General features: G+C 38.3%; 1 protein-coding gene across 1 annotated transcript; it reads left to right on the top strand.

The window, feature by feature from the left end:
- Positions 1 to 12: 12 nt before the first annotated feature.
- On the top strand, positions 13 to 25,374 carry LOC121666235 (transmembrane protease serine 7-like). Its single transcript, XM_042031535.1, has 17 exons — positions 13 to 1,679; positions 2,002 to 2,170; positions 2,813 to 2,937; positions 3,797 to 3,864; positions 4,832 to 5,010; positions 5,107 to 5,145; positions 5,910 to 6,129; positions 8,805 to 8,944; positions 10,238 to 10,335; positions 11,241 to 11,353; positions 12,048 to 12,181; positions 16,532 to 16,639; positions 17,669 to 17,788; positions 18,353 to 18,536; positions 19,244 to 19,515; positions 20,879 to 21,015; positions 23,610 to 25,374. Exons 1-17 carry the CDS (start codon positions 1,602 to 1,604, stop codon positions 23,766 to 23,768), a joined length of 2,343 nt encoding a protein of 780 aa, XP_041887469.1. The 5' UTR covers positions 13 to 1,601; the 3' UTR covers positions 23,769 to 25,374.
- Positions 25,375 to 25,610: the final 236 nt, after the last annotated feature.

Genomic DNA, 25,610 nt, shown 5'->3' with positions numbered 1-25,610 from the left:
TTTCAAGCTTTGGTGAAAAAGGAGGAGCCTGTTCCTTGTGGTGGTTGTTCCATGCAGGTGTCTGGAGACATGGGGGGAGGTGCAATAATAAACTCCATTTTCAAGGCACCAACTAAGTGCAGGTACACTCATCTGTCAGGAAGCTGAAGATACAATTGATCATGTAAACAGAGAGCCTGAGGCTTACTCATCATTTCTTCTGAGAGGTGTACAGCCAATACAGGAGTAACTGTGAAGCAGCAATGAACTGTTTGCACTCTGGCAAATACTACTTTCCCTGCTTCCTCCACCAAGAACAGCTGGCAGGGAGAAAGGGAGAGGAGACATTGCCAAAAGTGAACTCAATCCTTTCAAATCCATAGAGTCTTAAGTTTTGAAGGTCAGAAATTCTGCTGCTAAAAGTGGTGATTTGTTAGATGCTTATTCCTTCTCCAGCTTTCATTTTAATTAACTGCATGATTTGGAGCTACTAGCTCTTTTATTTCCTGCTATCATTTCTTTATTTTCAAGTTCATCCACCTAAGAATTTGAATTCTCTATTTTCAGGCAACCTTAACAAGATGAATAAACATGGTGATGTGTGTTACTGCAATGGTCTTGTCCTTGCCTAAATAAAACTGAAAGGCCCTGATACAATTTTTATGCAAAAGTGGGTTAGTTTCCTCAGGCTTTTTTCTAGGCTTTTTCTGTATTTTTTTCTCTTTTCCATGAAGGAAGGGGCAAAGTATCAGTCAGCAGGTTGTGTGTGTAGCAGACAGGCTGTTGAAAAAAAGAGGACTTTAACAAAGCCATCTGTCTGCAGCTGTAGTTTGAATTTCTGAGCTGTGAGGATTGCCTTCCAATTAATCCCTTTTGCAATCTCTGTGTGAACTGTGTTGGGATTTGTTTGTTCCCTTTGTATTATTTTTCTGGGGCTGAGATTTCTTCGTCCCATTTTGCTTTTCTAGGTTTTGTTCTTTGTGCTCTCTCTCTCTCAGCATGTATCACATATGTTATTTCTCCACACTCATCCTTGATTTTCTTATTTTACATGCAGAATATGCTGAACTTGGTTTGCTGACTTAAAGCTGCTTTTCCTTTCAAACAGGAAATGTGAACATAAATTGGTTTGGTATTTATTTACCACATTTATTCTGTGGTACCATCTTGAAGCTGGAAAACAAAGGTGATATGTGGAATTGAGCATTTATCCTCTCTTGTGGATATTTCTATGGATTCCATGGGGTGTTTATTAGAAGTTGCCTCATTTATATTGCCCTGGGACCTTTTATCTGTAAACTGATTGCATGTCCTTTTCATTGTGTCATAAATTATTTCCCTACACTTGTATTTCTGAAAGAAGTGATCTATTTTCAAATGATGGGATCCATATCCTACTTAGCCAGTTAGGAAAACAAAGAGTTACAGTGATGGTAACTTTTCCTGCCCACCATCTTTGACTGCAGATCAGCTGGCTCCAGCTTCAAGCAGTATGGCAAAGGTGAAATAAGAGAAGCCCTGTGTGTGTGGTGGGGAGAGCAGCTATTCTGAGTTATATATAAGAAACAAGTTCATTTAGGGGGTTGCTGCTAGATTTGTCAAAAGGCATTTGTCACGGCATCATGCTCCAGGCTTTTCCCTCCAGCCAGATTTCTGTGTACAGCATTACAGCTCCGGACTCTGAACAGGCTGCAGGGCAGGTAAGAGCCACCAGCTAAGCTTTGTAGCAAGAATGCAGTAAATAAATTACTTCTGTCTACTCCTGTGTGCATTGACCCCGTTTCTTCATAAACTGCTCTTAACTAAAGTGATAATAATTCCCCCCCACGCTTTCACAGCTTGAAATGCATACAAGGAGGAAACAGCCACGAGAGATGCAGGTTTCATGTGGGACATAGATGACAACATCAAAGATCTTATCTCAGTTTTAATCTCTTTAAAACTAAGAGAGTAAATAGTCCAAAATGTGATACAATATCTCTTCTGTCCTACTAACTGATGCCTTCCATGGTCTTTCTCTAGGAAAGTCCGCGGGTTTGCTACTGCTCATCCTACCAAGAAGACTTGTGCCGAAAGTATCGTTCCTTCAAATGGATGAAGTTGTGTTTCTGGAGGAGATGGCTTCTAGGAATATTACCTACAGTTTCTTTAACAGTTGCAGTAATCATGCTAGTCCGGCACTACTCACTCTGTAAGTGTTACTCCCCAGTGTGGTTTGGGTGGGATGGATATTTTGCACTGTGAAGAGCTCTGCGCTAAGCAGCTGAGCACATAACGTGTATATAAACTACTGACTTTCCCTTCTTCTTAATGTCTCTGCTAAAGCAGCAAAGTACACAGTAACTAGCAATTAGCAGTTGCACAAGAATATTGCAAGTGTGCATTTTATCTCTAAATATTTTTTTGTCTCTGCTCATGAATACTATCATTATGATAAGTGTTAACTTTTCCAGGAACCTATAGGAATTATCTATTTTCTCTTCACTTCTTTTTAAAACAGAATGAGTACCTAAATTGTTTATGTGCTTTCCCAAATGTCACCATATAGCCATTAAAACCATGCCTCTTCAGGAGGAGAGCACTGCAAAAAATGGAAGCTTAACAATGAAATCTTCCTAGTAGAAATGCCTGCCTAAACCTTTATTTCTTTCCTTTCCTTTCCTGCTGGGCTTTACTCTGTCAGTGGGCCTGACTCAGTGCTCTGGCTGTTACTGCATGTTCCTTTTAAGAGCTAATACCTGCAAATGCCAAGGACAAGCACATACTTCTGCAAGCATCTTGTCCTGTAACGTTATTAGGTGTGCTAATTTTTTATCTTTTTTTTTTTTCTCAGCTCCAGCTTTTTCCTTTATTTATATTGGTGGAAGTGTAGAAATTCCTAATTTGACTTATACAAATGACCTCAATGATCCAACATCACAGAAATTCCTCCTGCAAGCAAAAGCAGTCCAAAATTATGTAAGTTCCCATATAAGTAGAGCAATATCTTGTAAATATTTATACAGAATCAGACTGGGAATGAGGAGAGGACTCCTGTTAGCCATATTTTACTTTTTTCCTTTGAAATAATAAGTTTAAAGCAAGAGCCTTGGCAGTTTTCAGATTTAGAAATGTAGCTACACAGATGGGGCTGTGTGTCTTACAGCAAGGACAGTATTTTCTAGGTAAGAAGGTTTCAGGGTTATGGAAAAATAACTTGTCTTGAAGGAAATAGGACAGTGGGTTTTGTTTTATTTTACTTTATTCAAACTCTCTTCTTTATATGTTTTTCTTTTTAATTTTACCTCCAATTCAATGCTTCACCTTTTTGTTTCATTTTCCTTATCACAACAATGCTTGCTTTCTTCTTGCTTGCTTGCCCTTCTTATGAGTTTCTATTTGTGAGATCAATACTGCTTCCTAGGTACATGTGGACAGCATTTTGGAAGACAAAGGTGTTCTCTGTTAGCCTGTATTTCCCAAAAGAGCTAATCTGGTGACTCAAAGCTACTTTGTGCACAGCCAATACAAGTTGATCATACTGGAAATTTAAAGACTGAAACAAAAATATAAATGTATTCATAAAGACTTTTTTCATTACTAACTATCAGGAACTGTCTCAATGGTTTTGAAATGTAATGTGACTTAAAAGCAAATTTTTAGTGGAATTTAATGCACATTTATTTGATACATGTTGTGAAAATGATGGACAGTGCTTGTAATGTGGAGGGGTGAGGAAGGGGAAAGAATGAAAAAGACAAGCACTTTATAGTATTAGAGACAATATTGGCACTAAAATATAATGTCACATTTTCTTTTACCACTATTTAATTGTCAGTTGGCAGAAACATATGAATCTTCCTTCTTGGGAAAGTACTACTTGAGGTCTGTAGTGGCTGCTTTCAGGTAGGTGCTGTTTCAGCATATGGTAGAAATTTGAAATATTAGCTGTGTTTGTCCTTTTTTTCATGTATTTTAAATTAGTTATCTGGAATAACATGCACATCTCTATAAGAGAATTAAAAATGAAGAAATGCACTTAAGTATATGAGCTAAGCTAATAGTGTGACTTGTGTCCTGCCCTGTAGAATTGGTGAGAGAAATGAAGTCTGATTAATTGGTCCTGAGTCCATGGGTTCTTTTGTTGTCTAATTAATCTATTTTTAATTTTGGAAATAACAATTCAGCACTTGCAGAATCCTATTTTGGTTTTGTCCATTCCAATGAAGTTCCTTTTTAACCTCTGAAAACAAATCCTTAAATGTATAATTTGGAGCAAAACACTCTATTTGAGCTCCTGGTAAGAAATGTAAATCCATTGAGCAGCAGGTTACTACAATCCTGGTTACTACAATCTGAAAACCCTGAAGGGTCAGTACACAGGCGATGTCAAAAGGAGGACTGTGGTGGAATCACTGAAGTAATGACTTGTATGTGTATGCTCAAAGATTGTTTATTTCAACAAAAATTGTGTGAAATGCTGTATCAAAGTATGGGCATAAAATTCTGTTGTTGTATGGTGCTAGCTTCCATTAAAAAATATTAATTACAGTGTGTCTGGAGCTGTTACATGATCTTAAAAGTGTATAATTATATAGTAGGGATGGTAACATCCAATTTCATAAAGGATTTCAAGGTGTGGTTTTCAGTCTCAGTGTGTAGCTGGTTAAGCCCCATATGTCAAAAATATTTCTACTGTATAGCAAAAATAATTGTTAAACAAGAGAGGTTTTTGTCACCATGTTTAGCAGCAACTATTGGCACAGAGGTTCAACTGGCTATGAAACTGTGCCAGCCAAAAATGCAGACCAGGGAAAACCACGTCCAAAATTGTAATTAGACTGTATTTACGATGCTTTTTTTCCTTTCACAGTGAAGGACAATCTGGGCTGCGAGCTTACTTCTGGAATACATTCTGGGTACCACAAGATATGGTTGCTTCTCTTAAAAAATTAACCCCCATGGAACAAAAAGAAATCTGTAATAAAAAAGCAGCTCACTTGTTCAGTTCTGGGGAGGAGGATTTTGATCTTGTTACAATGGATCTTTTTGGTAACAATGTACCTGTCACTTAACACCTATTCTGTCTGTTTTTCTTTCTCCAGTTGGTGTCTTTGGCTTGTGTAGCTGATAGTTATTAAATTTCAGTTTCAGATTCCACAGAATATGATGTGATGCTAAAATCAGGTAATTATGCCTCAATCCCGAGTGATACTACTATGGGGGGGAGTGGAATCCTGTGATAGAAAAATGGCATTTTTCCAGTTATTCTTATATCTGTAGGGCTTATGAACTAAACCAGACTACAGAATCTCCATGGCTTGTGTTTCAAATGAAGGCTGGATGAAAATACCTTACAGATTTTATTCTGATGTTCTGACTAGAGTAGTTGAAATTTAATAGTTCCCACTGAATTGCAGTGAGCTGCGGCTCCTATTTTTGGCATCTCTAAAAAAAAACAAAAACAAAACCTCTAAAAAATTATACATCATTTGTCTTGTGATTAGATAATTTTGGTTATAGGTTGTTAGTTATCAGTCAGATAATGCAGAGCTTTAATTCACTTTGCCTGATTTCTTCATATCAAGCATGTCTCGAAATTTGTCTTCATGTACTTAGTGTTCTCATTGCATGGAGAAGGACAAAGAGAAAATGGCAAAGGAAGCAGTAGGTGTGAAGCAGAGATTGTTGCAATTGCGGCTGAACAAGCTCCTGCTCATGGAATGTGCAATGAGCTGGTGAGGCTTTGTACTTCCTTGGCCAGAGCAGGAGAAGGTGATGCAGTTGGGTAGGGAAAAGGGAATAGAGTTGTAAATGTAAGAGCAAAAAGGGACTAGAGAAGTCAAGAAACGTGGGTGGGTGATTGTTTCTACCTTGTCTGAAATTTCACCCAAGGACTTGTCTTTCAATATAACAGTTTTTCATCCACTGATCTACATTCTTTTGTGCAGCAATATCCTTTGACCTGTATGCCAAGCCAGGTAACAACAGGACTCTAACTCTGATGAATCCCAAGAAGTCTTTTTATCAATGGAGGCTGCGAGTTCCCTCTAACTATGTGGTGAGACTGGTAGTTGTCGCTTTGCGTGGTGTCACTCCAGAGAGCTGTGCATCACACCACTTATCAGCATATGATTTCCTTCTTCCACTGCAGAACAAGATCATTACCAGGTATGATATGCAGAGCAAAGATGAGCTGTACAGAAAATCTCTGAAACTGTACCAAATTGATAAAATGTGAGATTTGAAAAACAATTAAAAGTCTTGTATAGGGTAATAAAAAGATCTAAAAAAGTTGGAAGGGAGTGATAAGGGTTTTCAAGTCCAATTCCCTGCTCCTCAAAGGACTACCTAAAACTAAACCATCTGACTAAGAGCATTGTCCAGATATTCTTTGAACTCTGACAGGCTTGGTGCTATGACCCCTTTCCTGGGTAACCAGCTATAAATTTCTTAATGGGTTTCATTTCATACAATTACCCTCACAGCTCAAAAAGGTACAGTTTTTTTTGAGAATATTGTATTCTGTTACTGTCAGAAAATATATGTTTTATAGCAGTCCAGTCACAGGTGAATTCCTGTTCATAATAGGGGGGTTGTGTCTGTGGAAGGCTCCATCCTCAGAGTCACTGTGTGGTCCATATGCATAAGTGAGTTCAGATGATGTTTAAATTTGAGTGGTTACACTGCTCCTACTTTTCAGAGTCAAATTTCATATATGAACACAAGGAATCTGTCTTCCTCAACCAAATAAATAAAAAATTTGGAGGATCAGAAGATGGATGGTTTCAAGAAGGGAACTTCATTTAATTTTTTTCTTTTAGGAACTTTCAGGAAGAGGTTAGCTGGGCATGAGGATTCAGCTAGGAATCTGAAATGCACTTAACTTAGGAGTGCTACTTGAGTAGGTGGTCCTCTTCAGCTTTATTAATGGACTCATTTCTCTCTGTGCAACAAGACATAACAGATTGCCATTGTTGGCATGGAATGGACACAAGATTTTTTTAAGGAGTTACTCTCAAATTGTAGCTTAACAAGGAGAATCCTGTTCCTGATGCAGGCCAGCATGTGTTCTGCTACTTATTATGGACTATTGCTGTGACTGTTACTCCATTGTGAGTTATTAACACTGGCTCAGCTTTTTAGGAACCACAAATGTAGAGCTGGCCATGAGCACAAAAGCACCTGGAAGACAGCAAGACCAACACAGGTGTCTGATGTAACACATTCAGAGAACACTGATGCAGTAAGCTGTAGGAAAAAAATTAAGAATTTGCATTGTTGTCTGTCTATTAAAGAACCAAACCAGAATGTGGCGACTGAAATTATGTCTGATGATACCTCAAAAAAAGCTGACTTTTTGGTTACTTTTACTGCCACCCTAGAAAATATGTTGTTTTGCATATGTCTATTAGTCTTCTGCTTGGGTCAAAAGCAGCCTAGTGACATACTTAAGACACATACAGTAGAACTAATAATAATAGAATGTCCGATATCTGTGAAAGCCGGTAACTATAGCAGCCATTATTCCCTGATGTTTAGGTCTGGAGTCACACATGCTGACTGAAATGATTCTCACCAGTTTCTGTAAACTGCAGTAATACATCTGTTCAGTGACAAATCCTAAAGTGTTCAAGCTGAGATGGTGAGGTGTACTATGAGAGTAAGCATCTCATGTGGACCACTCTCCTCATAGCTTGCCTTGGTGTTCTGATGATACTGTGACAGAAGGTACAGATAGAAGATAAACCAGGCTGTCGACCGGGTTGATGAAGATGCTGAAATATTTCCACATGGCAACATGGAGAGGACTTAAATTGTTATTTTATAAATGTTTTTTCAGCTGTTATAATATAAAGCATTTAATAATGTCTGCAGGAGAGGCAAATCAGAGATTCATTCACTAGTGTCTCACTTCAAATGGGTGAAAGGAATAGCCTGCTAAAGCAGAAGACAACCACTTTCAATTCAAGGTTCAAAAATTTGATTTTAATATTGCCAAGCTGGATCTCAGTGACATTAAAACTTGAATCAGGGCTGTGATGGAAATACTGTGTTACTGTGAGGTCTAATCTTAATTGCTTTCTTTTGCTGTGCATAGAAAAAGAGAAACCTGTTAGAAATTTTTAACACACAGATTCACACATATCACAGAATATTCTGAGTTGGAAGTGACCCACAAGGATCATCAAGTTATAAATAAATGAAAAAAGTCCAAAATATAATGTGGGTTGCAAAATGAAGCATAAGAGTGAATTTATAGATGCAAGAAATAGCATCTCACATTACAAGTGGAAGTAAGTTTCAAGCTTCAGGATATAAATTAACTCATTAATTAAGTAAAAGAACAATAGGAATAACAGTTGCCAAGCATGGGGCTTCACATTTTGTGTGATAGCTTTTGTGACACAAAACCAGGCTGAACGTGGATAGACTGAAAGTGTTTTGGGCTCATCTGTTGCATAGATGCTGCTCAACACTGCTGCACTGGCACTTGTTGCCTTTTCATGCCTAACCTCTGCTTCTCAGTGCCACTATCACCACTGAAGTAAGGTAATCTGGCATTGCCTTTCTGATCCTTCTATAGGTATGAAAACTCCAGGGCACTTGTTAAGCAAGAAAATGGTGATGTACACCCAGAGTGACGAAGCCTCACTGCTAGAAAACTCTAGCATCCTGTGTACTATCAGCTGGGTGGAAGAATAACAGGGTAGCCAAAGGAATGCTTCTGAAACACAGATGCCCTGATCAGCGTTACTTCTGGCCAGTTTCCCACCAAAGATGACAGGAATGTGGGAAATGTTTTGGAACTATTTTTTTAATGCATTTTTTTGGTAACCTTCCAGATGGTGTGAGCCTGGGGCCTGGACTCCTTCTGTTGTGCGTTTAACTTCATCAAGCAACGTAATGTTGCTTACCTTCTCACTGGACCGAAGAGGAGAAAGCAACATATTAAAAGCTCACTTTCAAGCCGTTCCTAAAATCAGTATGTAGTTAATAGAAACAAGCATCTGATGGAAGCACACTTATTCCTGGTTTTGCCTCTAAAAAAGTTGATATTGCCTTGAAAATATCGGGGCGGGGGGGGGGGGGCGAATGTTGATGAACACTGTCCCACCTGCTTTAACAGCTTGTGAAGATAATAGAATACATGCTTTTGGTTACATCTTACATTGTAACCTAGGACATGTGTGTTTAAAGAAAAAGGAAAACAAGCGCAGTCACTTCTAATTTACCTTTGTCCTTTTTCTGAAAGCATTGTTCAGTGTAGTTAACTGAATAAAGAAAGTGTGTTCCAGACCTTAGAAGTATATTCCAAACCTATGGGGTACTATGGATTTTACATAAGTGCTGCGTGGTGAAATATTTTGAGTAATGCTAAACTGTAGTACTAATTTTAAAAAAGATAATGGGGTTTCACAAGGTCAAGTTTAGCCGCAGTTATTTGGTAAGGTATAAGTGAAAGAGTTTTGACAATGAAACAAGTGACTTTTTTTTAATGTGTGGAACAAGTCACAGAGGATAAACTCCTCCAAAGCTGCCACATTTCAGCTTATGTCTCTCTGCATGCTCCTTATGCAAATACTTATCCCATGCACATTACTAATTAAAATGTCTTTATTGTTCTGAGGATGGGTATTCCAAATTATATTTAGCCCAGGTTTTGCCATAAGTTTTTTTTTTTATTTCAAGTTTGTCTTTTTTTCTGTTATGTTCATGTTTGCATTCATGGTGTTACCTAAAGGGAACAAAAAGCACTAAGGACCGGATGTCTAGGAGAGTCCTTGGTAGAAAATAAAACCTCAAAGATATTGTTCAAATATGGCATGAATTTTCAAACTGAGAACTGACACACAAACTTCCTTGTTTACATGAAATTAATCAGTTTTCACTTCACTGGGCTGATGGCTTTTTTATTTTGAAAATACCTACAGAAAAGTTGGAAGTAAATTGGAAGGGGGAGGTCTGTTGCATCCATATTTAGTTGCTTCTTTCACTTACCATGAAAGAATGCTTTTTTTAAAAAAAAATCTTCAGTCAGAGGTGGTTTTTACTTCCCTTTAGTTGTAATTTGATCCAAAAATAAGAGAAATTCAGTGTGATGAGGAGGTGGCAGTTAAGTGATTTTCAGTTAATACAGGAAAAATGTGAGTTTAATACTGTCACAATGTATTCTTCTAACTCCATACATAGAGAAGGGTCCTAGCAAGTGAAGTAGACTCTGCACTTTGGTCTAGTTGAGATAATTGTGTTCCTTGCTGATGTATTTCTTTCCTAGTATGTGGTGGTCATTATATTTCCTGGAATGGGACGCTGAGTTCCCCTTATTACCCAAGTTACTACCCACCAAACATTGACTGCACCTGGATCATCAAGGTAAGTGCTGGGAGCTCTTCTGAGTACTGATGGCTTTTCTTTATCTTATGTAGACACAAATTTGGGAGAAATGCCTTCTGATGCGGGTGAAACGGAGAGGAAACCTAGTTAGACCACTGAACCTGACTTCTTCTCAGTCACTCATCTCTTTCCTGTCCTATGTACAGGTGCCAACTATGAGAGGGAAATATTGCCAACTTCCAGAAGTCTGAGCATTATTCGTGACAGAAACAAATTAATGTGTAAGATGACAACTCCCAGCAGCCAGAGAAAATTAATAATAATCAGAGCTTTTCTTCTATGTCAAAAAGAAAAAATGATCATGTAAATCATGCCTCACATGATGGATCCACACTGTATTTCCTTGAATTCTGCAGAGGCAGGACCTTCTCTAGCTCAGAAATTCACCTCTGAATTTCCAGCAAGTGCTTTGGCAAGACTTAAAATCTGCTCATGATTTCTACCAACTGCCCAATGTGTTGGTCTATTGCTCCATTCAGCATTTCACTATTTTTTTACTTTCCCTGGTAAAGGAAACTTTTTATGTATGTGACTTGATAACTCTCTACCTTTCATGTACTCAATGAAAATTATTAGCAGCTTGTAGAACAAAACACGTCTGTGCAGGACAGGAACACATGGCATTACAAACTTAGCAGGAACCTCAGATACAGTGCTTTGTGCTGGCTGCACACTCCTTCATCTGGCACAGATGGGTAGCCAAAGTTGGGTCTAAAAAGGCTTCTATAAATTTTCAAATTAGCAAAGTTTTTTGCTTCTTCAGAGGTGCTAATTTCAATTATAGAAATGCAGTATTTTCAATCCCATAATAAGTAAACCATCTTGGAAGCAAAGGCTGTTTTCATTTTGTGAATGCGTGTCATGTCATGAATTTTGATTTTTAGGCACCATTACCTGGCTACAAGCTTTCACTAAAAATCCTTGTAATACAAATTCAAGAAAAGTCTCCAGGGTCCAGTAAATGTGATAAAGACTGGTTAGAAATTGATGGAGTTAGGTGAGTATATACATTTCTGACATATTAATTTGCACTTTGAAGTTCTGCACATTTAGGCATCCTAGTTTTTTCTTACAGGCCTTTGCTTTTTCTTTTGTTCCCCTTAGAGTAATCATGTAGAAAACTACAAGACTCTATGCAGCTGCAGCTGAACTGTAAATTCCTGGCTGTGGTCTTGATGTGGGTGAAGAGTTTCGTAATCAGAAGTTCCACTTTCTTTACCACTTGCTCTTCAGTGATTGTAATTGTTATGCTAACACTAAAAATAACACTATTCAGAGAAATTTGTCTCTTGGAAGGAGCACATTGAAACAAGCAACAGCTGTTGGATTTGGCTGAATTATTTAATCCTTTCCTGGATTTGTTGCTTTTGGATTTGCAAACCCAAACGGGCAATCTGAAAACAAGTATGCTTGAAACAGTTTGTGTTTATATGGTAGATCCTGACACCGATCATCTTGCTGTATTTTGTTTCGAAGTCCGCTAGTCCCAAAAAAGTTGCGGAGTGGGAGAAGTTTGTAACTAGGCTTTCTAATACTTCTGTTGGACTGTTTTTAACACCAAAATACAGCTGATCCTTACTGCATTGTCTTGAAGCTTTTTGACGTCACCACTATTCAGTAAAAGGAGACACAGCTGGATGGTAGTGGCCAGTTTGGTTAGAAATTATTATTTCTCACTTTTGCCTTGCTAGATACTGTAAAGCTCTTTCAGAAAACAACAGAAACAGAGAATATGGCTATTCTGTTGCAATCAACTTCCATTCTGATGAGCTGGTCACCCACAGAGGGTTTTATATTGAATACAAAGCCTTCAGTGACACAGACCGTAAGTTATTGAGCACACACTTTAATTTTTAAGGAGAAATCTTTGAGAAACCCTGCTTGACAGACCAATCATATACAACTCAACCTGGCTATTTTCTTAACCTAATTGCAGGAGACAAAAGTGTAAAATGTTATTATGCCTTTAGTTACACAAATAGAGGTAAAAATTTAGATGTAAGATGCTTTTAGAAGCAAGTACTTATTTTCTAACTTTTATCAACACTTCTGTAAAATGGGGAGTAAAAGTAAAATTTCTCAGTTTCTGTAGATCTAATTATATGGCACTTTGCTGACACCTTAAAATAGCCAAGCTGCAACATAAAAATAGAATGGCAGAGGTCCTCTAAGCATGGCTCTTCTGCCAGCAAAAGTTAACCATGAATACTTAGCCTTCTCTTTAAAATCACAACTCAAGATCAGTGCTCTAGATCAGTTTCCAGGTTTAGACAAACTATTAAGTTTTACTGGCAGTCAAAGAGGACCCTTGCTAGAAGATGTTGCAGAAATATGTCTGGGGTTTTTCTAGACCTTTCCTAACTCCCCAGTCTATGTGCTTCTGGATCAATGTTAGCTTTTGGGGGGCTTCCAGATGGTGGAACAGGAATTTTCAGGAGATACACATATTTACTTGTGATATTTCTTAGAAAAGATGCAATTTCTGATTTTTAAAATACCTTTTATTTTCTTTATCCAATAATGTCTAGGTAGTTAAAGTTCTCTGTGATTTCAAGAGATCAGTTCATTTTGAGAAGCCTCTTCAAATCCTCAGCTTGCTTGTCTGAATGTAGTTCTGTTCATTGTTGACATAGAAGCATTTAAGTGTTAAGGTCTCTGGTAAAGATTTTTGTTTCATGCCTTTCACTCTAAGTGGCAGGTTTTGTGGTCGGTCATTCTGTAAGACTCACACATTTTCAGGGATTTCTTCTTCCACCAATGTGGGTCTCTTTCTACTAGAAAAAGTTACCAACAATTCTGAGTTCTGTGGTTACTCTGGTTACTGCCTCAAAAATGGCTAAAAAGAGTCTAAGCCCAAGAATACCTTTTTTAACAGAGAAAATCCCCAGTCTTGATTGTGTGTATCTGTGTGCTCTGCTTCTAGCACTGAGCCAGCAAGCAGATGGCTCAAAGTTATTTAATCAATTCTTAGTCACAATCATAAGGCTCTGTATAAAGACTCCGGAGGAGTGGAATAGCTGTGATGTGTCAGTATCAAGTTGATGCAGTAGTTTGTGGAAGGATGTCTGAGATACCAGCATGGATTGAGAGCACTGGCCTATATCAGCCTTGCCCGTAGCAGTAGTAACAGGAGAAGGAAAAAAATAAATTCATGTTCTCCCACATCTTTAGTACCTGCAGTCACCCACCTGAGATTAGTTTCTTCCCACTGCTGGGTGCCTATCAAAGCACAGTTACTAAAAATCTGAGCTGACCTGGAAAGCAAATGCCAGCCATCAGCTGAATAATTTCAGGGAGAGGTGACAAGAAAATGGAGACACTACTGCTTTGAGCTTGTGCTGGCTGCGTAATGTGTGCTTTCCTCCCACTGACATCACATGCAAGGCAGTGAACAGGACTAAATTACTCCTGACTGGAACTGACTAAACAACTGTGGGACAAATGGATTTGGTCTCTCAATCTGATGCAGCTCTTAATTTGCCTATGGTGCTAAATGGGAGAAAGTTTCATTTAATTTGACTTGGGCAGGCAGAGGAGTGGTTTGGGCTACTTATTCTTTCAGAGTTTTTTTTTCTTGCACATCTGAAAGAGTGAAGGAGAACAAATATTTTTTATATATTGGAAAGAAACAACTTACCATCTATACCAGTAGTTAGTTTATCTGAATGTGAAAGAAATTCTTGGTCAAAGGCTGTTTCATGATGAGATTGCAAGATTATTGGGAAATGTTTGATAAAGCACTTATTTGCATCAGACATTGAGCGTAGCAACACAGAGATCAATTTCTACAAAATTTTAATATCAGGAAATATGTATTCGTAATACTGAAGAGAATGCCTAGTTTTGATTTTATTTTCCTTCTCCTTAGCTGCTGCCGTACAAAATGCATTACCTTAACAATTTAAAGAAGTGCTACCTATCAGTATTTCTGTATCTGTGGTGAATGACTTTCAACCCTTAGAGGCAATTAATGGGAATTTAATTGGCTAAGTCTATTTAGGTGAATATTGACTCATTTAACTCAGACTGCTTGATAAAAATCTTTGACAGATTGTGCCAAATAAGATATTATTTCTTTTTTAATATTCAATTTATTTTACAATGACACTAGCTTTAATTTTTAATGGCCATTTTAATATTTCTTCATGGTAGAGTCCTGCATTACTGTATTTAGACTGTATCGATAATTCTAGTGCCATCGATTTCTCATTTTTCTAGCTTGTCCTTAGATACAGAGACAGAATGTGCATTCCTTCAAGAAATCAGTCTGAATGCTGGAAAGGCTGCTCAGATGGTAGTGATTAATTGGATTGGGGTAGAGCAACTATTTCTTGTTTGTTGTTTTCTGTAAAGAGCTTTTTCCAGAAAGTTGAGAGATTGGCTGAAATTATCTCTAAACTACTGCTGGCAATCTTTAAGATCACATGAAGGATGTGGGTGAAGATGAAAAAGTCTGGAAAAGAAGCTGTGTAATGTGTCCCTTTAAAGAGTGGGAGAACAGAAAAATCGAGAGGGAATTTTACACCAGTCTTTATAAGTTAATCTTCCAAAGGAAAAAAATAATGCACAAGAAGTAGCCAAAGTAAGCTATTTGTAAATAGTGAAAAGAATATTAAAACCAGCACGGAGATTTAAAATTTTGTTTTAGTTCCCTGCTGTGAGAGGATAAATAGAGAAGTTGTACTTTGACACGGTCTTGTGTGACAAGCTTATCAGTAAGTAAAGAAAATGTGGGGAGAAAAAATACAGGAAACTCTGTCCACAGAACGAGTGGTCAAGACTCATTACCAAAGAGGAAGGATATTTTTAATGTCATTCTGCCAATATTGTTATGGAATGTCACATAATTTTTGTTCACGGTCTAAATGATGGATTAGCGTAGATGCTTATGAAATAGGAAAACTGTTACACAATAGAAAGATGGAAGTGTTTAAGAGGGATGTATTTGTAAGTGGTCCTGAGAAGCTGTAGAATATATATGGAGAAAAATAAAGACAAGAATATGAGTCAGCAATGCCCTGGCAGCCACGAGGGTCAATGGTGTCCTGGGGGGGGCATCAGGCACAGCATTGCCAGCCAGGCAAGGGAGGGGATTGTCCTGCTCTGCTCTGCACTGGGGCAGCCTCACCTCAAGTGCTTAGGGCAGTTTTGGGTGCCACAGTATAAAAAATATTAATCTATTAGAGAGTGTCCAAAGGAGGGTAACGAAGATGGTGAAGGGCCTTGAGGGGAAGCTGTACGAGGAACAGCTGAGGTCACTTGGTCTGTTCTCCCTGGAGAAGAGGAGGCTGAGGGGAGACCTCATTGCAGTTACAACTTCCTTGTGAGGGGAAGAGGAGGATCTCAGATACCAGAGATCTCTGCTCTCTGGTGACCAGTGACAGTCCTGAGGGAATGGTCTGAAGTTGTATCAGAGGAGGATTAGGTTGGATATTAGGAAAAGGTTCTTCAACCCAGAGGGTGATTGGTGACTAGAACAGGCTCCCCAGGGCAGTGGTCACAGCACCAAGGCTACCAGGGTTCAAGCAGCATTTGGACAATGCTCTCAGGCACAGGGTGGGACTCTTGGGGATGGTGCTGTGCAGGGCCAAGAGTTGGACTATGAAGTTGATCCCTGTGGGTCCCTTCCAACTCAGAATATTCTGTGATTCGTTGAAGATCTGAATGTAGGTAATCAAATGGACACGGGGATTGCCTGCGTTGCTTTTTTGCTAAAAGATGGGGGGTATGATTGTTGCTCAAAAGCTGACTTGTGAGTCAAAGTCACAAAATACTCTTTGTGAGTTTTGTTTGTATTTGGTGTTTCATTGGTTGGTTGTCTTTGTTCTGGGGTTTTTTTAAGTGTCGCATTAGGATGTAAGACAGGAATTTGAAAATACCTTTCCAATCACCAGTGGGAAGGCTTCAGCTAGAGTACTGTACCTAAATTAGGCACTGCATTTCAAAGAAGATAGGGAACATTCAAAAGATGCCAGAAAGAGTGACCAGAAGGTAATCCAAGGCCAGAGATTACAGCACAAGTCTCTCTGTCACTGGATGCTATCAGAACCAAGGTAGATAAATATCTGACAGAAATGGCACAGCAACATCCAAGGAACCTCTGATAGGGAGTGTGTGTAGCATGTGGCTGTTGTCTGCTACTTGTATTATAAATTTACAGACCATTTTTCTTCAGGTTGTTATCCAGAACAATTGAACTGTGGTGATGGGAACTGTAAACATCAGTATAAGTCTTGTAAAGATGATGGCAGGTGTAGGCAGGACAGTGATGAAAACAACTGCTGTAAGTATGTATTTATAGCTACTTTCCAAAAGATGGTGGAAGGCAGAAGCAGGAATATGCATATTTTAATGGTTAAACATGTTGTTCCTAGATATTTTTTTTTTTGTGGCACAAAGTAAAAGTTTCATAACAGTGAACACAAAACATGCAAAATAAAAAAATAGGTTTGGGGACAGTTTAGACAATTAATGAAGGAAAATCCAAGATAGCAGGGATTTTAGTAAAGAAACCAAACCACAATTTGCTGGTGATCCTGTTGGAAGAGTAATTTTTCCCCAAATGCTGTTGGATCGGTACCACATAATTTAAGGAAGAGCGACATAGTAGGCTGGGGACTTTGCCACATTGATGGTCTTTTTACTGTAGATCCACAGTGGTTGTGGGCTTTGCTGGTACTACCAATGGCACCCTAGTGACTTGCTGCATTTTGCTGATATAATTTTTGTCTTGCTTTCAATCTTGAGTCCTTGAGGTAGCCAAGAGTATGTCTTTGTTGAAGTAAACCTACCTCCCACTGTTTCGAGGTCTGTGTAAACAACTGGTAATAAGAATACTAGTAATGGAAGCCAATTGCTGAGATCCATCAGGATTCTCACATAGTAAACTGTGATAATCCTTAGTCAGAAATTTATTGGAGAGGTATAAAGCTCTTCCACAGTTTTCTCAAGTTCACTTGAAAATGAAAAGATGCTGTGAAGATTTATGATTTGTAATGCCAGTAGTGCTGGTGAACAGATCTGACAAGCCTCGCTTACTCAGTTTAGAGTTATGTAAAATGGGAGTGTGGACAGTTGGAGACTCTTCGTTTTCCCCAGGAATAGTGGAGACTGAAATTAGTGTGATCATTAATTAGATTGGATCATTCCCCTGTCCCCTCTTCACAGAGGGACCGGTGTACAGCAGTATAGACTACTACTTCAGGCAGGCTAGAACGTGTAGCTTTGAACAACTTGTTGAACGTGCAAGGTTTTGTTAATAATTTGAAAGCATGACTCCAAACATGTGACACTATCTATTCTCTCATTTCAGCCTACAAAAGTTGCTCCCCTTATGCATACAAATGTCTCAATGGAAAATGCCTGCTGAAACCAAATCCTGAGTGTGATGGGAAAAGAGACTGTACAAATGGATCTGATGAAATGAACTGTGGTGTGGTAACATTTATTTTAAAATTTGTTAATTACTTGGGAAACTAAGTCAGCAATTTGTGTTATTATTAAGCATTATTGGATTAACAATTGACTAAATCAAATACGAATTTTAAAAAATGAATTTCCTGGTAACATCTGTATGCAAATGTCTGTCTTGAATTCTGCACTGTTTCTTTTAAATCAACTCATCCATTCTGTCTATGATGACTTACTTCAAGCAATGCACTTCCAGGATAAGCAGGTAGGTCTTGCTGCTTTTTTGAGCTGAATGAAATGCAGTCAAGGACCTGTGTTTGTAAGGAGGGAAAAGATATGAGAATTATTCAAATGAACTTTAGAATTGTGCTTAATCTCCTTTTGAGTTATTCAACTCTTTACAAAGCTGCATGGGAGGATAGACAATGATTGGTTTATGTCTGACCTGCCCATTGAGTGAAAATGGGCAAGTACTCACTTTTCTACCAATTGCACAGTAAGGTCTAAGGGTAAAAGTTTGTGTCAAGCATGACAAAGTGAATTAACTGGTGGGCTTTTTACTAATTTATTAAATTATTTCTATTAGCTTGTGGAAGACACCAGCTTAAGAAAAACAGAATTGTTGGAGGTGAAGATGCGAGATCTGAAAAGTGGCCTTGGCAAGCAAGTTTACAGATGGGAGCACATGGCCACGTGTGTGGTGCATCTGTGATTTCCAACAGGTGGCTCATATCTGCTGCCCATTGCTTCCTGGATTCTGATTCTGTGAGGTATGAAGAAATTATACTGTTGTAGAGTACTTGCAGTTTAATAACCTTATAAAGTTGCTTTCAATAATTTGTAGAAGCTATTCCTTGTCTAGATAAGTTGATCCAGGCTATAACTTTGTTACATGACCTCACTACATAAACACTCGGTGTTGTCTTCTGGCTTCAAAACGCTTAAGTTTTTGAAGTTATTCTTTTGTTTCCGTTGCCAGTGAATCCTACATGATAGAACACTGCTCTTTTAGGGTAAACACAATTCTTTTTGCCCCCCTTCTTTTCAAAAGGCAGGGATTTTCTGAGTAGAAGCTATGGCCTTTTTTTTCCCAAGACAGGTCCTATTTATTGATCAATGGAGTGAAAACCCACTAATGTTCAGTTAGGTAGTGTAAATTGAAAATGCATACCTCCTACATGTGGTAAGGAGGAGACAGAGTTTAATAATTTGCTTTTGTGAGTTCCAAATCATGATGCATAGCAAGGAATTGGTCTTATAGCTCCAAGAAATTAAATATTTTCAAAATAGCAAGTAAAAACATTACTTAATGTTTTAGCAGACAGAGACTAGAGTGCACCCATCTTCTGAAGTCATATTCTATTCCATGAACTTTGGTTTTGATGAATGTCCTCAAATACTGAAAGGTAGTTAAAATGGAGTGAACTAACACTGCATTGCTTTCCAATGGGACGTTCTAAAAACATTTTTTTTACAGATACTCTGTTCCGATGCAATGGAGGGCGTATATGGGCTCACATACTATTAATGAAAAGAACAATCGTGTAGCTATGAGATCAATCAAAAGGATTATTGTCCACCCACAGTATGACCAATCTATCTCAGACTATGACATTGCCCTGTTGGAAATGGAGACGCCTGTACTCTTCAGTGAGCTGGTACAGCCCATTTGTTTACCCAGCACCTCTAGAGTATTTCTTTATGGAACTGTCTGCTATGTAACTGGCTGGGGAGCCATAAAAGAAAATAGTATGTTCATTTCCTGGATATACTTTTTGAAAGTTTGGCTTAGTTTTAAACTCTAACAATGAAATATTTATACTTGTAAGCAAAAATTACCCCATGTGGTTTACTTAGTGTGTCTGTAAAAAGCCAGAAAAAATCTCCTTAGCTACAGCCTGTGAATTCTGAATAGTTGCTTGGGTGGCAGGTGATAAGTGACAAAATGCATACTTGGGTGTCACAGATCATTGAAAAGTAAAATATTATAGATTTACGAAAATGTGCCCATTTTCATGCTCATGACTCATTTTATCTGGTGAATAGAACCTTGCAGGTAAAGAGACCAGTGACTTGCAACTATTGCAGAGAAAGAATTTGTTTCTAAGATTGATTGACAATTTGGAGCCATAAGCAGCAATAATTGCAAAAAAAATTGTGGAGGATTTTTCATTTCCTCTGTCTTAACCAAAGGCAGTTTAAAGTATGCATCACAAAGAGTTCTGCCTCTGTGTAGCTTGGAGCAGCCAGCTGCAGTGGGGAGGCAGGAAAAAGCACGCTGAGTTGAAGAGGGGTGGCAGGGGAGCCTGTGAGATCTTTGCCCTGTCTCATCATTAAACAGCTTGAAACCTGGGCTTGGAGAGCGTCTCAGCACGTCAGAGGTGTCAGGATATTTAGCTCACAAGGGCACCTCATGTCAATACCATAGTACAGAATTAAGCTCTTAGCATCATTTGTGAATTACAGACTTGGGGGTTTTTTTAAAATTATTTGTTTTTCCCCGCTCAGCTTTATTCCTCAGTTTCTTCCCTAGAACTGAAAGGGTGGAAAACAATATAGAAATTGCATTTTGTAGGACTTGGATGTTGTTTGGAGCACAACCATGGTGTAAATAGTAACAGAAAGCTTCAGGCATAATTTGAAATGTCATTTACAGTTAGTCACCCTGTGTGCAGTCTTATCTTACAATTTGCGTGGCACTTTTACTACTTTTTGGCAGAATAAGGTCATAAGGATGAAGTTTAGGGAAATGGAAAGGTGGTGCATTGGAACCTCTATGGCTATAGGGTAGTGTGGACAACAGCTTTCAAAAACTAGGGCAGGCACCATTTGAAGGGAAGGGAAGGGAAGGGAAGGGAAGGGAAGGGAAGGGATGGGAAGGGATGGGAAGGGAAGGGAAGGGAAGGGAAGGGAAGGGAAGTGAAGGGAAGGGAAGGGCAGGGAAGGGAAGGGAAGGGAAGGGAAGGGAAGGGAAGGGAAGGGAATTACTCTGCTGTCATTAGCTGGGTAGATTTTGAGTTTGAAGCAATTCTCCTTTGTTTTGATAATTGGTATCTCTATAAGAAATTTGTGCCACCTTAACCTCTGCAATACAATTTGTATTTTTTTCTAGGTCATCTTGCCAAAACACTGCAGGAAGCTCGAGTGAGAATGATTAACCAAAGTGTTTGCAACAAGCTCTATGATGATCTTATTACTTCACGTATGCTGTGTGCTGGGAATCTTAATGGTGGCGTTGATGCATGCCAGGTAATCTGAAACTTGTACAATGAGATGTCTTGAGTGTGAGTATATGGTTAATTTAACATGGCAACAAAAAGCCCACCAAAATAAGGAAGAAAATTTGTCACAGATAATCTCTGACTCTCTTGAGAAATATCATTTTGCAAAGACAAGGGGTAAAAGAAGAATTCTTTTTCATCTTCAACATTTATATTTCATACAAGAGAACAAAAGTATAAAGATAAAAGGAATCAAGATGGGTCCATCTGTGAATTATGTTATTTGTATTAATTTCTTTTTATCTTTTTTAATCTCTGGGTATGGAATTGCTAAAATACTGTAAAAGTATGATGAGTAATGTATTGTTACAGTGGCAAAGAAATACAAAAGGAAAAGCTAAACTAAGTTTGGGAACGGCAGCTGCAATGGTGCTTTTTAATTTCAAACATTCATTCATGTGTATAATTACAAGTTGTGACTACACCACAGTAGCGTAAGTTATAAAACCCAACTTGTTTACACACACAATCAGAAACTGCTTTTTGGCCATACTTCACCTGTCCTGACTCTGCCTTCTTTCTCCTTCTTAGTTATTAGACTAGTTGTGTACTTCATTGGTGTTCAAACTTCTGATGATTAATATCAACTTTATAAATATGGTTTTTATACCAGTTACCATGTAAAGGGGATAGAAATCTGTTACTGACTATTAGACTGAGGTAATTTGGTACAATTTTTGTGTAATATATAAACTTGATTATTTTAATGCAATAGGATAACTTTTGCAAGGTTGTAGCTCATGATGGGTCAAATGTTTTTAACACAATAGACTATTTGTAGAATTTTTTTGCGGTCTCTAAGATCTAATTAAATTAATTATTATTTTTATTAACATTATGTAGAGTTTGTCTGCAAACTTTGACCTTGGAATTGTTTTGCTAAAATATGTTAATTTAGAGGGGTGATGTTCCTCCAAAAAATGTGTTGCTTATGAAATGGCCTTGAATTTTCAGATGGGCATTTTTAACCAATTCAGCTATACATCATACTGGCCAGTTTCCAGCATGAGTTGCTGTGTTTGAGTTCTAGTATGTTGTACCTCTGGGTCTCTAAGCTCTTAGTCTGGGGAGCATCTTTGTTTTGTTTTGGTTTTTTTTGCTTTCTGTAACTAGTATATGTATTATATAATATATAGTATGTATTTCCTGTACAGTGCTAGAGAGGAATGACACTGGGAGTTCAGGAAACCCCCACAGCACCCTAAACCCCCTTTACTATGCTTTCAGGCTTGTGAGCACCCTGTTTTGTTTCACTTTTTCCTGGACATGTAAGCGGTGCATGTGTTGCACAAGTTATGTGAAGCTTCCAAATACCTTTCATCTTTAGGGGATCTTATACACGAGAAATAAAAAATTTACCTGTTCAGACTGTTTTTTATCACTCTAGGATATTCTTTGATCTTGGTTCCTCTGCTTAGGATCCTTCCTCTCCCCACTGGCATACAGCCCCTTTTATCTTTCAGAACTGGCTGAGTAATTGGCTGGACTACACAGCCTCCTTTCTCAAGTCACTTTGACATCAGTCTCTTGGATTATCAAAATTTCTAGTGTGACAGCAGCCTGAGAGAGAGGAAGAGCTCTGGCTTCTTCTCTTATCTTTAGATAATTTTGTATCACCATAATACATAATTTTGTTCAGTTGGGTGATGAAGACTTTCTGTTATTACTCTTTTCTCAGTACATGGCTTTCCCCTGACCTCTTACATGTTTTGGCTCCAGCTGAGGGCTCAGACAAACCCCAGGGTCAATTTAGAGGCTGCTGACTTCCTTGTGTGCATTAGGAACAGCTGCAGGGAAGAGCTGCCCTGTAGCTGCCCAGAGCTCTGTGAACAGACCAGTTCACAGAAGACATACAAGGTTAAAGCAGTGAAGGGCGAAAAAGCATTGATGAGCCCAAATGCATTTTGATCCTGTGAACTGAATTTAATGGGAATTTTTGTTTTTCTACATTGCTGCGCAAACCTGCATGTTCCATTTGAGAAGCCAGTTCTTATTTGCATATTCCTTAGTCTTTGTTCATTCTTCTACCTCTCCAAAGTAGTCTGCTGTATACTCGGTCTCGATTATAAAACTGCTGATAATACTTAATTGTGCCTGACTTGTTTGTTGGGTTTGGGTTTGTTTTGGTTTGTTGGCTGTTTTTGATTGGGGGTGTGTGGTATCTTTCTGTTCCTATTTAACATACAGTCTGAGAAATCTGCCTTTAACCTGTGAACAATTTACGTTCAAATTGTAGTAGAATTCCCCATTTCCATCCCTTCTCTCCCTATTTGGGCTGTGGTGAGTTATTCTATGAATCCTGTAATGGGACATTATCAAGGAGTAATTTTATAAACTGCTTCTTCCCATTGGCTTTATACTGACTAGGGTGCTACATACATAAGTTAAAATAATCGAATAAATTTGACATCTGTCTGGGTACATTATAATAAGAAATAAGATTCTAATACTAAGTTTTAATTTGAGAAAAAGAGGGGCAGGTATTTACTGTTCTTAAATAACCTATTTTTTATTACAGTGCTCTGTGTGCACGCACTAATGGCTGGACTTCCTTCATTTTAGGGAGATTCTGGAGGTCCCTTGGCCTGCACAGGGAAGGGCAATAGATGGTACCTTGCTGGCATTGTGAGCTGGGGTGAAGGGTGTGCTCGGCGCAATCGTCCTGGTGTGTACACCAAGGTAACAGCACTTTATGACTGGATCCGTCAGAATGCAAACTGATGAGCCAAGGAGAAAATACAGATCATCTCTGTGTGAAAGCTGCTTCCTCCTGTAGTCAATTTGATGATACAACATGAAAATGCCATTGACTGTTCCTTTGTGAAAGATACACTTTTAATGAAGAAACTATCATTTGCAGTTCACCTAGCAATAACTGTTCAATCTCAGAGGAACTTCAGATTCCTTATGGATTCATCTTCCTTTGGCCCATTTGCAGAAACAGCACTGCCTTAAAAACAAGATAAAATGGATTAGAACCTGTAACAAAAATCCAGCCACACCTCATTCATAAACCTTCTCCTCTCCTTCCTTGTCCCTTGTTATCTATATTTGTTTCCACATGTGCATATCTGGATAAAAATGACCACATGCCATATATATTCAACTCCTTAGGGATGTTACAGGATTCTAAACACAAATAATTATTTCATAGTTCTCAAAAAAAAGAATAGTGTATTGTGTAAAAAGCTGAGATTAATTCATTCTAGTTACATGCTACTGCATGACTTTTACTTTCTGGGCTGTAACTTTTGGGATCTCTACTGTGTTTTCTTAAAAATACCAGATATGTAGCTCAAAAATGTCAGGATGCAAGAAATTTTCATTAAAGAACTGGAAAAGCATAATTTAGGTTCTTTGGGATGATGTCTAAATAAAAGGAAGGAATTAATGTGTTGTAATTCATTAAACAAAAGGAAACTTTAATGCTTTCTTACAGTCTCTTTAGAATTTGAACTAACTGTAGAGTCTAATGTTTGCAATATGTTACAGGTATATTTCTCCAGATTTGGCTCTGGCATGCAGTGTGAATTTTTAGCATGTTCCTGGTACGTTAGGGTTGTTTTTCCTGCTGTCCTTGGTCCACAGTAAGCAGAGTTTCAGGCTCAGGAATTTTTTTGTTGTTGTTGTTGTGTATCTTTCTGGGCTGTGCCCACAAGGCCACACTAAATTGAAATGGACATAAAAGGAAAATGGATTTATGTGGTTGGATGCATCCTTGGGCTCAAAGAAAGTAAAAGAAGAAATGACAGTAACATTCCTTTAACCCTGGCAGTAAATCTAGTTTTGATAATTTTAATCTCCTGATGAGCTTCTCACTCCAAATCTAGCCAATTTAAGGTTTCCAAAGCTGTTTATGGGACTTCAGAATACCAGTACTTAGCTTAATAAAAGAATTGTCTAGATGGCCTTAAGACCATTTAGATGGTCTTTAAGTTGTGCTCAACATTTGGAAGCTTTTAGCCTTCACCTTTAACATATATATTAAAAAACGAAGCTGGCAGTTTGAATAGCTGTCATTGCTGCCTACAAAGCACACTTACTCTGCAGTACATATGTGATCTTTGTTTAATGTTAGACCCACCTTGGCAGCGTGTGGGGAAAATGTTGAAAAGAACCAGCACTGTAATCTGCATGCAGTGAGGTTCCTCTTTCTAACACTGCAATTGCTCTTCCTTCCTTTCTCGTGTTGGGCATCTTGCCCTGGCTCATGTCAAACTTACAGCATGAGCTATATTCAAAGCCTGTATGTTAGGAGGTTTGTTTCTTTAATGGCTAGTCAATTATTCACATCTTCCTTTTCAATAAACATGTGCTAAAGCTGCAAGTGGCTGTGTTTTATTTGTTTGGATGTGCCTCTTAAATTCTCAACCCCAGGTGCAATCAGAACGGCATTGGTGCCTGGGACTTTCCTCTTTTTGTAAAGCTGAGCCTAGTGCTCCCCTGTTACTAAAGGGTATATTTAAGGGCACGAGTTTCTTTTCCTTTTGTTGAAACCAGAGATGTCTTGCCTAGGGAAGAAAACAACTTTCCTGCTGTTTTCTTTTAGATAAAACCTGGCCC

Source organism: Corvus kubaryi, unplaced genomic scaffold, assembly GCF_017639235.1.
Source record: "Corvus kubaryi isolate FWS band 111438036 unplaced genomic scaffold, C.kubaryi_AGA036_p1.0 37341, whole genome shotgun sequence".
Classification (NCBI taxonomy): Eukaryota; Metazoa; Chordata; class Aves; order Passeriformes; family Corvidae; genus Corvus; species Corvus kubaryi.
This window is presented reverse-complemented; position numbering and strand designations above follow the sequence as displayed.